General features: G+C 37.3%; 1 protein-coding gene across 1 annotated transcript in view; it reads left to right on the top strand.

Moving 5' to 3' along the window:
- Positions 1-16,800, top strand: part of LOC107553771 (tetratricopeptide repeat protein 27-like) — a 70,354-nt gene that overhangs the window by 51,115 nt on the left and 2,439 nt on the right. The window contains exons 11-15 of the mRNA XM_016236081.1: positions 3,225-3,347; positions 6,814-7,041; positions 9,204-9,302; positions 9,719-9,771; positions 12,482-12,647. Coding sequence (XP_016091567.1) covers positions 3,225-3,347; positions 6,814-7,041; positions 9,204-9,302; positions 9,719-9,771; positions 12,482-12,647 — 669 coding nt within the window. The remainder of the gene's footprint in view (positions 1-3,224; positions 3,348-6,813; positions 7,042-9,203; positions 9,303-9,718; positions 9,772-12,481; positions 12,648-16,800) is intronic.

Here is a 16,800-nt window from a genome sequence, read left to right on the forward strand (position 1 = left end):
TATATATATATATATATATATATATATATATATATATATATATATATATATATATATATATATATATGTTCTTAGTGTTCTTAGTTTAATGTGTAGTTTAAAGTAAAGGTGTTTAATTGTCATGGGTAGATAAAATGAAACCGAGTACTACAATTAATATTTAAAAATAAATTATATATTAAAACATGTTACATTAATTGAACAAATAAATAAGAAATAAACTTAAGATGAATAAAGAAAAATAAGACTGAAAGTGTTTATACTGAGCAGAGCTCTGTGTGTGTGTGTGTGTTTGTTTCTCTCTCTTTCTCTGTATTAGTTTGTAGCATCATGTTTTGTCTCCTGGCTGATAGGTTACATGATCACTGTCAGCCTCACTGGTGTGTATATATCTAGGTTTATAGGTACCCATAATGCCTGTGAGACGTGATATGCCACTGAAGGCGGGTGAGGAGGAGGGGGAAGGTTTGTCATAGGACCGAAAGGTGAAGGAGAAATTGAGCATTTCCTGCCGCTGAACCGCTTGCAGCTACGTGTCTGTGATGTCTCGTTGATATTCGAGGTCGAGGGTGATGTTGGTTCAGTGTGATTATACTCTCCACAAATACAGCAGATTTATACATCAGCATCAAAAACTTCAGTAGATGATCTCCAGTGGGGGCGGAGCACATCTCTGTAAATTTATTATCAGAAATACACGGACTTACAGTGGACACAGCCTACGACTCTTCATCCTTTTTGGCACTTCATCCATCTGTTCTTAAGTGATCTGTGACTGACAGAAGAGTTGAAAGAGTGTAAACACACGTTTAACCAGTAGCATTCATCATAGAAAGACGAGGATCATTAATAGCACAGATGTGTATATATAGCTCTGACTGTGAAGCATGACATTGTGGAGATAGATGGCCATCCACGGAATGCTTCTTTTCAGAAAGAGGGTCAGTAAGAGAAATGGACAGAGAAAATGAGAGGGGGGGGGCAGTGTATATCCTTGGTAAGGTATAGAGAAGTGTAGGTGACTTCTAGAGGGTTTTTTTATTATTTTATTTTAGTTTTATTTCATTTTAGGGCGATTTGTTTAAAACACTGTCCAATTATTTCATAACTTTTTTTTAAATGAAAATTGTCATGTAACCACTCTTAATGCAACTCTAAACTCGTCACTTTTTTTCTGTGAAACAAAATGTCAAAACTGCTCTTTTGCATATAATATACACTACTCACAAAAAGTTAGGGATATTCGACTTTCGGGTGAAATTTAAGAATGCACCTAAAATGCACTATAACCTTTACAGGTTAACTTAATTTGACCTTCTCTAAACTTTTGAATGCATATGTCCAACTATTCAATATTTCAGTACTTATTGCATAACATGCTATTCTCTAACAAGGTGATTAACTGCAAAAATCAAAACAAGTGTTTTTCTGATCAAGTCTGATCCATGAATCGACCACTAAATGTTCTGGTTCAATGACAGTTTGTATTTAAACAGTCCTCTTCATCATGCTGTTCACATTTGGACATCATAAGTCGACACCTAACAATTGATCAACAGTACCTGGCCATTGCGAGGTTTCAAATGGGATGTTCTCAGAGGGAAGTTGCCACTGAGCTTGGAGTGTCACAGAGTGTCATCAGCAGGTTGCAACAGAGACATAGAGAGACTGGAAGAGTCACAGAAAGTCATAGAAGTGGACGTCCTTTGGCCATATCCCATGCTGATGACCGCTTCATTGTGAACAGTGCCCTGCGGAACCGGGTGTTGAATGCCACTCAACTCCAGGCATACTTAAGGGAGGTGAGAGGCATCCGAGTGTCATGTCAGACCATTCAAAACGGCTTACATCAGCATGGTCTGCGTGCTAGACGACCTGCAAGGGTACCTGACCACACCACCAGGCACAGGCATCATCGTCTTGCATGGGCCAGGGAGCATTTGTGCTGGATGAGGAGCCAGTGGGCCTCAGTGCTGTTCTCTGATGAAAGTTGGTTACCATTAAGCAGAAATGATGGCTGCTAAAGCTGTTGGAGTCATCCAGGAGAACGCTATGCATCAGCCACTGTTGTCACTAGACGAGCCTGTCTGGACAGGTGTGTCTAGTGAATACAGAGCTGCCCTACACCTTGTGAATGATACTGTGACAAGCCAATACTACCATCATATATATATATTTATCATTATTACAGTCATTGTGCCTCTGCATGAGCAACACAGGCCTGATTTCATCTTCATGGATGACAGTGCCCCAGCTCATCGAGGTCGCATAATCAGTGAACGGCTGCTGGAGGCTGGGGTACCTCAAATGGAGTGGCCTGCACTTTCTCCAGACATGAACCCCATAGAAAACCTATGGGATCAGTTGAGTCGTTGTGTAGAGGGCCGTAACCCTGCTCCCCAGAACCTCAATGACCTAAGGGCAGCCCTTCAAGAAGAGTGGAATGCCGTGGCTCGGCAGACAATAAGTCGACTTGTGAACAGCATGAGATGTCGTTGTCAAGCTGTAATTGATGCTCAAGGACACATGACAAGTTATTGAGACATTGATATTTTTTGTTGTGGAATACCCACCACTGTTGTTAGCTTTTGTTTCAATAAATTGTTTGAAATGAAGAATTTACTATTGCATGTTTCTACTTAAATGCCCTACTTTCATGATATAATATCACTGTATCATGAACTTTTTACATTTTCCATAAATTTCACCCGAAAGTCAAATATCCCTAACTTTTTGTGAGTAGTATATATACTTTTAGAAGTAAATAAATTTTAAAAATTCAGGTAATGTATCAAATGTATCTCTCAACAATGTATCTTAAATAATGTATCCCAGGTCGTGATTTGAACCCGATTCACGCTAAATAAATATAAATCTGTAGAAAATAAATTAATTAATTAATGTAATGTAATATGTGATTTCAGATAGGTCACAAAGTGAGCCAGGAGGGGGTAATTGCTGCTTTTGTACCCTCAAATAAAATATCTTAATGATGCCCCTGGTAATATCTGTAAAGTGCCAAAATAAAGTAAAAAAATAAACCAAAGTGAACTGCAAATCACTGAACGCATTTGGTTTATTTATTTATTTTTTTTATATTTTTGGCTCTGTACACATGCTAAATATATATTTTTGAGTGCCTCCCACATACTGTGTGTATTTAGAGGAAGGTGGGCCATGTTGACTGATCTTGGCTCGCTGTTTGTATGTATATGTGTGTTTAGAGGCAGTTGGCGAGTCTGTTGACTGATTTGGGCCTGACGAGTTCTGCGCTGCTAATCTACGAACGACTGGAACTCTGGGAGGATGCAGTTGTCTGCCTGGAGAGGATGGGACAGCACGGCAAGGTACGCTACTCACATATGTTTTGTTAAAGAAAACTTCAAACCAGTTAAGTATCAGTTTAAATGAATAGTACTTCCCTAAATTCATGCCATTGGTTGAGCCAGTGTTGTTGTCTGGTTGGACGATATGTTCAAACAAACAGATCATTGTTTTAATAGCCTTACAGTGATTACTCTTCAGGGAAATCGACCTACAAATGACTTGCTCATAGTAGTCTCTGCATATTAAGTTGGGATAAGAGAAAGTGACTTCTGTTTAAGATCTTGAAGAGGGATTGATTGCTACTTTTACCTCTTGCCATATCTATCTCGTCCCTTTATCCTCTATCTCTCCTCCAGCTCTCTTCGTCTTTCCTTTCTATATGAGCTCCTGTCAGCATGCTCTAACAACACATCTCTCTCGCTGTGTGTGTTAGTGCAGATTTCTGGGAGCCATTTCACAGCTTTATTAAGTTACCGTCCTCTTTGTGTGCCAATCAGATTATAGGGTACATCTGAGGTTAATAAAACCAGCCAATCACCCCCAATCTGAGCTGTAATATTATAAAAATGTACTGACATCCACTCCACTGTAGTACCTGATATACTGACTCTCTCACTTTCTTTCTCTCCCTGTTTCCCTCTATCTACTTTTCCCTGCGCTCTTATTAAAGCTTAAAGCCATAAACTGCAGGTATGCGTAGAAAAGAAAGTAAAAGACAAAATACAGAGACAGGCGAAAGGGAGTGATGCTTCATATGAAAGGAAAGAAATTAGAAAATCAGTGAAATATGTGAAGCAGAGAGAAAGTGAGGTGAGAAAACGGTGCATACACAAATCAGCAAGACTGGAGTGGGAAGAAATGTTTTGTTACTTTGAGTTTTGCTGATGGATTAATCCATGAGATTCTGTGTTCGTTTAATGAGTGAACATCTTCAGAGCACGAGGGATGTGTACTGATGTCTATTTGATTTGAGTTCAATTTATTGTCCCATGAAAGCTTGCATCAGTTATTGCAGATTACTGTTGGAATTTACTGTGTAAAAGCTCTTTTCATTAATACTTTGGTATCCCACTACTTTTACTTTATTTTACATTACATTTATTATTATCATTTTACCTTTTTAATTAGTATTTAAGACAGGAAATCCAATTCTATTGCAGTGATTGCTGTCAGATGACTATTATCTAATGTGAATTTGTAGTACAATTATTATTATTTTTTTTACTAATTTGACGTTTTTGCAATTTTTTTAAATTATTTTATAAATTGTCTATTTAATTGATAATGGGATTGTAAAAAATCCAGATCTCATATGAGCAGAAGATAAAGCAGCTATATATAATATGTATAAAATTTAGTTTGACCTCCTGATGTTGAAGATTAATATTTTATGAAGGTGAAGAGTTTGTTTTCATGACCTTTTATTGAAAACATTCCCCCCCCCCAGGCCTTTAGTTTTCCCTGTTCCGTAGAAAGTGCATTTGTCATTCTAAGTTAAGAAAACAATTGGTAACAAAACACTTTACATTAGAACTAAAGGTTTACTGCTTTAACTAAAGGGTTTGGGGTTTCTTGCAGTTCAGAGAATTTACCATAGTAAACGTACTTCCTGGCACCAGAATTTTTCAGTTTCCTTTCTAAAATGTCCAACCTGTTATTAGCATTGAAACTGATAACCTAGCCCCCGATTAGCATCCATTTGTGTTGTTGGCAGTCATGAGATCCATCAGAGGAAACTGCAGCCTGACTGGGCTACACAAACCTTGGTCGGCTCCAATGGCACCTTGCTGTTTGTAGGCAATGTGAAATGTGCAGTTTATAACGGCCACGAGGAACAAAGGAGCATTCAGTTGCTGTCAGACCATGAGGTTCTCTTCCTCTCCTGCATTACCTTCTCTTATCGGTGTTGTTCTTATAGAACAGAAATATGAGACTTTTTTTTTTTTTACCCGAGTAAATGGCTTATTCATCCTGTGTCTGGGCCTTCAGGTTTTGAGCTTTCTTTTTTATGTAACGACTGTGTCGAGTACGAAGAGATATTGTTCCCACTTCTCAAATTATGTGTACCCACGAAAATAAATAAGCACCCAAATAGAAGTGCTGGGCAAGCACTGAGAATTTTATTGCCGCCTACCCCCTTTCTCCCACGACGGCTTTAGTTCTGAGCGTTTGCAAAAAGCCAATTATCCATCCGTTCCCATGAATACCAGCAGGGGTGGAAGGGCAGGAGGCGATGAGAGATGCACTGTAATATAGCCCAGCATCCAGTGTATTTCAGAGTGAAGCCACATTCACAGTGATTGTAAGAGTATGTGTTAATGGCAGCAGAATTTCGCCAGCTAGATTTAAACAAAGAGTTCATGGGCTTTTACATTTAGAGAAGCTGTTCCTGGCTGTAGCGTAGTACTGGTGAGCCCTACCATGTCAAGTTCTCCTGTTCATAAGGATTTGTAGGCCACACATACTGAAGATGTGTTGGTCCTTGTTTCTCATGTTAGAGATGAAGGTTTTAGTCTGACTCAGTCCTGTTTTCAACCCCTCTCCCAAAATAGTTTCCGGTCTTCTCTGTTCTGTACCAAGAACTGATGTTTCTTGTTTGAAATTTTATTTGGGATCTCTGTGGCATTTATCTACTTAATTTTGACATCTTTTAATGTTTATTGCTAGAAAACAATACTCATTTATCAAATCAATATTTAGACAATATTTAATATTGCAGATTTAGCAAAAAAAAATGCAAACCTCATTTGAAATGAGTAGAAAATAATCTACTAATCTTATTATTTGTTTTATTTGTATTTTTTATTTTATGTATATATTTATTTATTTATTTGCTTTTTACGTAGTTGTTTTGTTTTATTTTTAATTTTAGTTTTATTGATTTTGGACCCTTGCTGTTTCTTTAAGTTATTTTTTTTTCTTTAGGAATTGTTTTAGTAGTGTGGTTTTTAATAACATAAAAAGAATGTAACAGCATACCTATATCATTAGTTTAATCCCTGCTATGCACTATGGACATCCACACACCACACCCAATTTCAAAACCATTGGCATTAATCAAGAGTTGGTCCTCTTTAACAGCTTTCATTCTTCTGTAAAGATTTTACAGTAGTTTTTAGGAAAGTCGCTCCTATTCGGACACAAAATTATCTGAATGATCCAATTCATACCAAAGGTGTTCAGTGGGGTTTAGGTCCAGCTTTGTGCAGGACAGTCCAGTTCTTTCAAGGAAGGATTGAGTAAATTGCTTTGCATGTCATTCTGGATTAAAAAAAGACCCTCCCGAAACAAAGTTTCAGCACATAATTCTATATAAAAAGAATGTTTTTATATAAAGTGGCATATTAACTGGAATTAAGGAGCCTAGACAAACCAAATATTAAAAAAAAGGTCTCCACATACTTCAGGCCATGTGCATATTTTCCAATATGAGGATTAAAACTGTCAAAGTTTGTTTCAATCTGGTGGTACCTTCTTTTCTCTCAGGCGGAGGAGATTTTGAGGCGTGAGCTGGAGAAAAAGGAGATGCCATCTCTTTACTGTCTGTTAGGTGACGTGCTGAAGGATCCAGAGTATTATGACCGAGCATGGGAGCTTTCCAAACACCGCAGTGCACGTGCCCAAAGGTCCAAAGCTCTGCATCATCTGCGCCACAAAGAATTCCAGCAGTGCGTGGAATGTTTCGAACGCTCGCTGCTAATCAACTCCATGCAGGTATGCCGTGCACTTGTACGTAGCTTTATGGTCCTTACCCAAGCATCCTGTAAATGCTGATAGACATTAACCACCCATACCCCTTTATTACCGAAATGATTTCGTTGTATGCAGGGTATTCTACAAACTTTTGTCTGTACTGGCCAGTGTTCCTTTGACTTGAGAGCCGAATGATGGCATTACTGTTACAACATGAATAAAAAAAAATCTCTCGTTTTAAAAGCATCATACATCCAATTTACATCCAGTGTCATTTAAATGTCTGATTACAGTCATAGCCTGCTCTTGATGCAACTATCAAAAATCAGTTCACATGTGGTATTTGAAAATAATTGGATAGCATTTTATTTTAAATAGACAGGGGTAATAAAATTGCTGTAGTTTGAGTATTAAATTACGAGAACATCTTTTAACTTTCATAGTAATTTGATTCAGTATTTTTATGGTGCTTCTACAATAATGGTCAACCATTATTTAATACAATAAATAGCCATGAAATTCACATGATATCTGTAAATATAATTGTATTTTATATGAACGGGCAATAAAGTTGCTGGAGCTGCTGTGCAATGCAACACTTTTATATAGAAACAAGATTGTAGTTGTAAACAGTGTAATGGGAGCGGGACACATGCCCAACAGTCTAAAATATTAATCATTTTTATGTAGAAAATAATAGACCAATTCAGAGTAGATGTCAGTTACGTCACTTGCAGCTGCGCGCGCATAGTGGTTGCCGAAAAACACTGGGAAACAAGTGGAGGTAAATGGGTAAAATCCATGGAATAAAAGAAAAATAAATTTTTGTGCCTTTTGATGTCAAGATCGGAATGCAAATCATTTTTATAGAATACTGTCGTCAAAGCCACCATTTGAATGCAAACGCAGACGTTTAAATGGACATACTATGGATGAAAACTGTTATGATTACTCTACTTTTAAAGCATAAATTCGATTTAAACAATAGGTCTACATAATATTCACATATGCTGTTCATAGGGGACGTATTGTATTAGCCCTACAGTTACAGCATGAAATATTTAAACCTTACTATTAGAAATATTATTTAAACCTTACTATTAACATTTTTACATAACATTTATTTTATCTCTAAATTCTGACTTTTTTTCTCTCAAATGCAAGTTTATATCTCCTAATTCGGACTTTATAACTCGACTTAACTCAAAAATAGTGAGTTTGTCAAATCTGAGGGAAAAAAAGCCAGAAGAGCCCAGGGGAAAAGACGAGTTGTTTTTCCTTATTAGAATTGTGAGATATAATCTTGGAATTGCGAGAATAAAGTCTGAATTTTGAAAAATAAAATAAAATTTACCTTTTTTTTTAAATTCTTTTATTCCATGGCTCCATAGACTGCCACTTGAAAACCGCCATTTTCTGCCTCCAGATAGGCTTCGCCCACAAAAACCGTCATCCCTGTTTCGGATCTGTAAGACTATCCCACTCTCTAACGTCAATTTCGTTGAATAACAGTGCTTATCGCTCAGTGACAAGCTCTTGTAATATGCAGAGAACATTTTGAAAATGACATCTAATCAATATAATTTATAATCTTTTTAAACCTTTAAACTATTTTGTACCGTATCCGTGAAATTCTCTAGCCGTAAAGGCTATCTCTCCCGAAACACTGAAGTACAGTGGAAAACAGCGAGACAGCAGTGTGTGGATGAAGTGGCGTCAGGTTCATTCACCACTGAACCAAAAAAGTGCACAACTCCCCCCCCTCCCTTACTCATTTTTCATTCCTCCCTTCATCCATAATGCAGAAGCACAGGCAGCAAGACGATAGAGTAATTTTCCTGAGGGACTCATTGATGACCCTAGCTTGATCTTTAACACCTCCTCGCAGTACTGCCGCAGGGCCTGGCCGAGCCAATGCTGCCTTTAGGCCTAGAACTGGAAGTAAAGACGGACGAGTGCCAGAGAGATACAAAGATGAGCACTCGGGGAAAAGAAACTGATTTAAAACATATGAAAGAGACTCCTTGAGGTTCATGGGTTCAAAAGACATCATTCATTTTTAGGGCCGAATAACACCTTTAAAAGACGAGTGAAGCACTTGAAGTCTCCCCAGTTTTCTTTTTGCCCTCGTCGGTAATACTCCATCATTCTCACGCTCTCTTCTCTGTCTTTTATCTCCACAGTTGGGTGTGTGGTTCTCTCTGGGCTGTGCGTATTTTGCACTGGAAGGCTATGAAGGGGCCGCCAAAGCTTTTCAGAGATGCGTTGGACTGGAACCAGATGTAAGTCACACGGTCCTTGTAAGGAGATCAGTGTCATATGATCATAAAGAAAGGGCTTGTGCTTAGTTGTTCAGTACTTGTGCTGTCATATGATTTATGTCTTAACGTAATCAATTGATTGTGTCTGCGAATGCCTCCCTGTTTTTGTTCTTACAGGCTTCTATTTGCTTTTATGCATCTATAAATAAAGCACAGACCATTATATGTAGTACAGGAGCCTCTTATACTCCTAATGGTGTACTTAAAATTCAAATGTAGTCAAGAGGCAGGCTTAATACTCCATCCAGGAAACGAGTAAACAAGCTATTAGGAAATATTCTGTAGATGTCTGGTTTCTTAGTTATTTATAATGATTTATTTTGACAAATTACTTTCACCCGTGGACCTGACTCTGATCGCTACTCTCCTCCATTTAGAATTCAGAAGCATGGAACAACCTCTCCACGGCCTACATCAAACTGAGAATGAAGTGAGTATATGTGTAAGCGCTAAGAGTAAAGGCTACATCAACAAAGCTTTGTTTTGCTGGTGTTTTAATCCAATAAAAGCATTTATTTTTTTGTTCAACAGTGGTATTTGTAATAAAGACCGTAATAAGCAGCCAGTTAAGCTTTCCTTCAGTATTTTGGATGGGCTATGATTTCAAAGGCAGCAGACAAGGAGAAATATGTACATTTTATAATTTTAAGAGCCCTCCAAAAAACCAAGCACTAGTAAAACTAATTTTGAATTGACAGTTTTCACGGTCTGTTTAAGATTGTCTCACGCATATTTTCTTTTGCTGGCCATATATAATAAAGTAATCATGATTTGTTTAGGGAGGGGGGTGGGTGACATACAATGCCATTCAAAAGTTTAGGGTAACTAAGATTCTTTTGGAAATAAATTTAATTCAGCAAGGACGCATGAGGGATCATGTGACACTGAAGACTGGAGCAATGGCTGTTGTAAATTCAGCTTTGCCATTACAGGAACACATCACAATATTACAGTTGTAATATTTCACAGTTTTACTGCTTTTACTTTATTTTTGATCAAATAAATGGTGAGTTTCAGAAACTTCTTTTAAAAACATTAAACGAAATCTCCAAACTTTTGAACTGTAGTGTATATAGATACATTAGTACTGTTTCTATTGATTTTTTTTCCCATCCCATGATAGAGTGTGATGGACTACTTGACGTATGTGTGAATTTCTAAAAAATAGCTAGCACTGCTCTCACACACTTATCTCTCACCCAAGTAAAAACTGTAGATAAGCCCCTATTCAGGTTCCAGTTGACCTGATTTATGCTGCTTTTCTATTTCCTTCATCCTGCATCCGCTGGGGACCCTCAGAGGCCTCCTTGCTTTTCAGTTACTGCAGGAATGACTTTGGCAGCTGTAATTGCAAAGATAAATCTCCTCAGGGCTCTTGCTGTGTCTACCCCAGGAGCCAGCACTTCACCACACTACCAACCGGCCAATATTAACCAGATTTGGAAGCTAAATGCCAGTTAGGACATTTGTTGCTTGACATTATTGGAGGTTTTTGCTGTTTTCCTGTGAGGACCAGAGATGTTTCCTGGAACACCACTGTAACGGCATGTACCTGAGGGATTCCTCCTCTCCTTTGCCCCTCGTCCAATTAGCTCTGTGCACTCATCCCTGAGATGAGTCTTTGGAATCTTCTATTAAAACCTGATTAATGCTCCTAGGGACCATCCAGAACAGAGGAAGTGTGTGTGTGTGTGTGGGAGAGATTGTGCGCACACCTGCATGTGTTCAAAGGAAGCTAGGATTTAGATGTTACAATGAAACCCATGTCAAGCCCTGTGTCATAGGCTTTTGTTGACAGCGCTTACAAAAATATCTGTTGCAAAACCTTGTGATCTGTGTTGTTGTTTGCAGCCTATACAGGCGATGTGCTAACTGAAAGCTCATACTGTAAGTGATTGATTTGAAATGCTCTGTCAGCGATCTGTGTGCATTTCTCACGAGGTGCACTGGAGACTCAACTCGGTGGATTCCATGTAGTTTGATCGGAGCATTTTACTAAGCTAATGATCCAGTACTCTTAAAAACAATTTGGTGTAGAAACAATTTTCTTTGAGAAGTTGCTAGTAAATTTCACAATTAATTACAATGAAACATCAAGTAACCTCAAATTAACATGAAATTTTGAAGTAGTAGGACTGAAATTTTATTTTCTTGTAAAACGTACTCCAATACAATTTTGCTCTTTCATGCTTTATTTCTTTTACTCTTTTCACTCTTTTTCTTTCGCTTTCATCCATTTTTATCACTTTGAGTATTTCACTCTTTCTTTCTCTTTTGCTTTGTCGCTCTTTTTTGCTGTTTCACTTTCTCTTTCTTTAGCTCTTTCTTGCACCAGTTTCTCTTTCTTTCGCTTTTCTTTGTCATTAGATATTTTGCTTCGTCACCATCTGTTTCTTTATTTCTCTTTCTTTTGCTCTTTCTTTAGTTCATTCTTCCTGCACTCTTTCAATGTTTTTCTTTCCCTTTCATTTTTTCAGTCTTTCATTCTCTTTAGCCCCTTGTCAGTCTTTCTCTCATTCTTTTGCTCTGATTTCTTTTACTCATCGTTTCTTTTCCTCTCTTCAGTTCTTTTGCTCTTTTTCCCTTCATTTGCTGTTTGGCTGTTTTATTAAATTAATTTTTGCTAAACATTTTTTCTTTTCATTCTTTAGTTCTTTCAATTTCTTTTGCTTTTTCTATGTTCTTTCTTTCTCTTCCTTTCCTTTTCACACTTTCACGTTTTTACTTTTGGATTTTGAGTTATAAAGTTGTTTTTTTTGTTTTTTTCAACCGAGTATCTCTTTGTTTAGAGTATTGCACCATTAACTTTATCAACATGCCTGCATCAGACTCTGGAATCAACCATGAGGTAGTGTACAGTAATTATGCTGACTACCTCTACTTTTTAGAACAAGCTTTCTACCTAAAATGCTCTCTTTGTAGACAGCTCACTAGGTTTCTGTATGACAACTATTATTCATTGCCACATGCTATAACTGCAAGTTTGCCAAAACCAGTTTTTGGAAGGGAGAACATGAAAACTACTTGTTGTTTAGCCATACACTATTTAATACTACAGTACATCCACAAGCAAGCAAGCAACTTCTGTTAACAGTAGTTCTGCTAAACACACTGATCTTTCTGTTTTGTGTGTGTGGTAGGGAGAAAGCATTCCGCACCCTTCAGGAAGCGCTCAAGTGTAATTATGAGCGATGGCAGATCTGGGAGAATTTCATTGCTGTGTGTGTAGACCTGGGCGAGTTCAGTGAGGCTATCAGAGCCTACCATCGGCTCATGGACCTCAAGGACAAATACAAGGATGTGGAGGTGAGTCAGCCTCACAGTTTTTCTCAGGTTAACCCCAAACTCTTTCTTTTTACATACATTTCCAGAATGTTTTCATCAGATTAAGTGTCTTAAGCAACTTTTTTTTCCTGGCTTGTGTAACCAGTGTAAAGCAGCTGGAGTCTCATTTGTGTATCATGTACTGCTGTCATCACTGCTCAACAGATGCCCAACTGCACGCACAGATTAAACCGTCGTGTGAGAGGCCGTGTGTGTGTGTAAGTGAGATTTGATGAGTGAATGTTTGTGTGAGAGAAGAGAGAGATGATTTCACCCTGATCTGCCCAAATATGTATGAATATATATTCATACTTGCAAAGTAGTTCTTACCACAGATGGGCTTCTGTCTGCTCACTTTCATCCAGACAGCTCTGTTTTAAACACACCCCGTAAGTCTCTCTGCATCCATGGCCCCATCACACCTCTCCTTTGTCATCTGTGGATCTAATAGCGCTGCTGTTATAACACACGTCTTAAAGCTCTATGCCATTAGACACGTTTGTGCTGTGGCTGGTTGATGCACCAGCTGCTACATCCTATTAAATGTGTCATTTGTTTTATCATTTGGTAGTCAAATTGCCTGGTAGTTGTTTACCTCCTTTACTTTACAGCGGCTCCGGGGTCACCATGGTGGCAGTTAATTATGTTTTATTTTCACAGGAATTATGGCTGCACCTTAAAGAAGCTGTTTTGTGCATCTCTAATTTTTAAACACCCACCTCCTACTTTGTGAATGGTGCAAAATATCTGAAAACTCTAGCTGTGTATGAGCAAGTGGCAAATGAGTTTTGCGCTCCATTTTAGTTTTAGCAAAAAAATGAAAAATTAGTGTAAACATGCACTAGGAAACTGCATATTACTGGAGGAAGCCTCTAATTCATAGCAATTATGTTGAAAGGAGACATCCTGTGGAATCAGATTTTTGAATGGTAATGTGTGTATATGTGTGTGTGTATATATATATATACATTTTCATATTACATTCTGATCCTTCAGAAATTATTCTAATTCTAAACATTTCTTGTTATCAATGTTAAAAACATTGCTGCTAGTTTCTTTGTGGAAATATTGATAATTTTTCATCTTTAATGAATAGAAAGTTCAAAAGAACAGCATTTATTTAAAAAATATATAATGTTCTTCTTATTTCTTAAACATTTCTTACGTTTTATTTCTTGCCGTGTAGCTTGATTTAACGTCATTGCAACTAATTCTAGCAATTGTGATTTTACAGTAGGTACAGAAAAGAATCACCCCCCCCTTTAAAATAATCACATTTTGTTGCTTTGCAGCCTGGAAAAATGTTTTATCCAGCTGTATTTACTCGGTGCAACTTATAGCATCCAAGTGAAAGAGATAACACCAACATGTCAGAAAAAAAATTAAAGACCAGAATCACTGAGTTGGAAAAAGGATCACCCTTATTTATTATATATTTAGATCAGAGTTTTTATTATAAACTTTATTTCACAATTACTTTTTTATTTTACTTGGAAAAAACTTCCAAAAAAAGCTGATGTTCTAAAGAGCAAACAAATGTTTAGATGTTGGAAGTGTTGGGGTTAACGGTCACAGGGGCACAGATATGTTCACATTTCATGATGGCATCCCAAAGCTGCTTTCACGCGCACACAACCAGCACACAAATCCCCCCCCCCCCCCCCCCCCCCCTTTATTCGTTTACGTCTAGTGAGCGGCTAGTAGCTCATCAATTAAAAGTTGTGATGTGAAAGCACAGAAGTTGAAAAGGTCATCGCTAGCCTTCACCTCCAGCCCCAGTGAGAGTTTCGGATGGTAATTGGGATCTGGGCGCTTGGCTGGACTCAAAATCATCACTCACTCTCTACTGTTCATTTTTTCTCACTTCATCATCTCTCTCTCCATACAGAAACCCTTCAGATGCGTGTTAGTGGCAAATTAGATGAGAGCAACTGTTAATAAGGGAAATGCTGTGCATGTGTGTGAACATCTTGGTATACAGTCATAAGACCAGTCTCTCTGTCTTTGATCCCACCCATTAATTCACATTCCACAGAGACAGAGAAAAGAGAGACCATCCTTCCTCATCCCGAGATAAAAAAAAAGATGGATCAAGTATCCTCTTTTCTCTCTCTCTCTCTCTCTCTCTCTCTCTCTCTCTCTTTCTCTCAGTACCATTCTTCATTCCCTTGTTTCTCCCAGGAGAATATTACCACTCTCCTTAATTTCACGCTGTAAGGGGATCGTGCAGGAATTACACCCACACACCCATTCAATTTCTCCTTAACCATATCACTTCCCCCATCATGAGGGGGCGGAGTCTTATCCAGTTAGCCCTTTTAGTCATTTCACATGTTCCACATCACCAGCGGACAGTCACAGATACCATCCTGACTATTTTGTTATTAGTTTTATTTTAGATTTACCATTCTTCATTCCCTTGTTTCTCCCAGGAGAATATTACCACTCTCCTTAATTTCCCGCTGTAAGGGGATCGTGCAGGAATTACACCCACACACCCATTCAATTTCTCCTTAACCATATCACTTCCCCCATCATGAGGGGGCGGAGTCTTATCCAGTTAGCCCTTTTAGTCATTTCACATGTTCCACATCACCAGCGGACAGTTACAGATACCATCCTGACTATTTTGTTATTAGTTTTATTTTAGATTTTTTTATATGTATAATTTTAAAATGGATGGATTAATGGGTGCAAAAATAGGGTTTAATAAAAATAAAAAAACTCACAATATCTAAAACTTTTCCTGCCCTAAAATGAATAAATTAGTAAATAAAATGCTACCTAGGTCTCATGCTTACTAAGGTAACATTAATTTGATCAAAATAGTTAACAACTTTACTACTGTGAAATATTATTACAATTAAAATAACTTTTTTCTGTTTTTAAATATTAAAAAAATTTATGAATTCCTGTGATGGAATGTAAAGAAAATCATACTTTTATTTAGCAAGGATTAATTAAGTTGATCAAAAGTGACCGTAAAGACATTTGTTACAAAATATTTGTATTTCAAATAAATGTTTTTTTTCTTTTGAACTTTCTATTCAAAGAATCTTTAAAAATGTATCACAGTCATAAAAATATGCACAACAGCACAACTGTTTTCAGCACAGATAATAAAAAATGTTTTTGTTTGTTTTGTTTTTTTAAGCAGCAAATCAGCATATTAGAATGTTTTCTGAAGGTTCATGTGACCCTGAAGACTGGAGTAAAAGCAGCTGAAAGCTGGGGTAATAATTACCCAGAATTACTTTCTATAAACCTACTGATGAAATATGTACAATAACTTTGCCATTAAAGGAATAAATTACATATTAAAATTGAAAACGGTTGTTACAGTTGTTGTAATAATAATTTAGAATAGTACTGTTCTTTTGATCAAATAAATAGAGCCTTGGTGATCAAAAAAAAAATTTTTTTTAATCTTATCAACCCCAAATTTATGAACAGTAGAGCGAATATAAATCATATGAGACACTTTAGGATTTTTTCAAACGATAAATAACTCACATTTTTATTCATTTCATCATGTTACTACTTAATGGAACTAGGCAAACTTGTGCATAAGCAAAAACTCCCCTCTCATTTTCACACACACAAAAAGTTATTGACCACAATTTCTGGTTCTGCTTTAGTAATTACAGTGCAGTTTGGAGCTGGTTAGTTACACAGCATACAGACACTCAAACACGTGTGGAACACTGTGTGAAGGCTGTGATTAATATCTCTTACACACACACACACACACACACACACAGAGGAATGAGGACACCAGCATTCAGGTCAAGTATTCTGATAGTTTAGTGAAGTTTAAGGGTGTGGTGTGCTTAGTTTAGATTTTGGAGTTTGAGGAGAAAGCCTTCTCTGTCTCTGTGGCACACACACACACACACACACACCTTTAACAGCTTCCCTCTAGGGAATCAGACACTTCTGACTAGTCACACACCTTACTGAAGGCTTCACAGACTCTGGTATTAACATCTGTTTCAGGTGATCTGAGTTAGACCGCGCTAAATGCAAGTGTAAACCGTGTCAAAACACATTTTACAACACTTGTAACCACGTTTTTTATGTTTGTGTACATACATACATACACATATATATATATATATATATATATATATATATA

The sequence above is a fragment of the Sinocyclocheilus grahami genome, unplaced genomic scaffold, assembly GCF_001515645.1.
Source record: "Sinocyclocheilus grahami isolate Dianchi unplaced genomic scaffold, SAMN03320097.WGS_v1.1 scaffold18.1, whole genome shotgun sequence".
Classification (NCBI taxonomy): domain Eukaryota; kingdom Metazoa; phylum Chordata; class Actinopteri; order Cypriniformes; family Cyprinidae; genus Sinocyclocheilus; species Sinocyclocheilus grahami.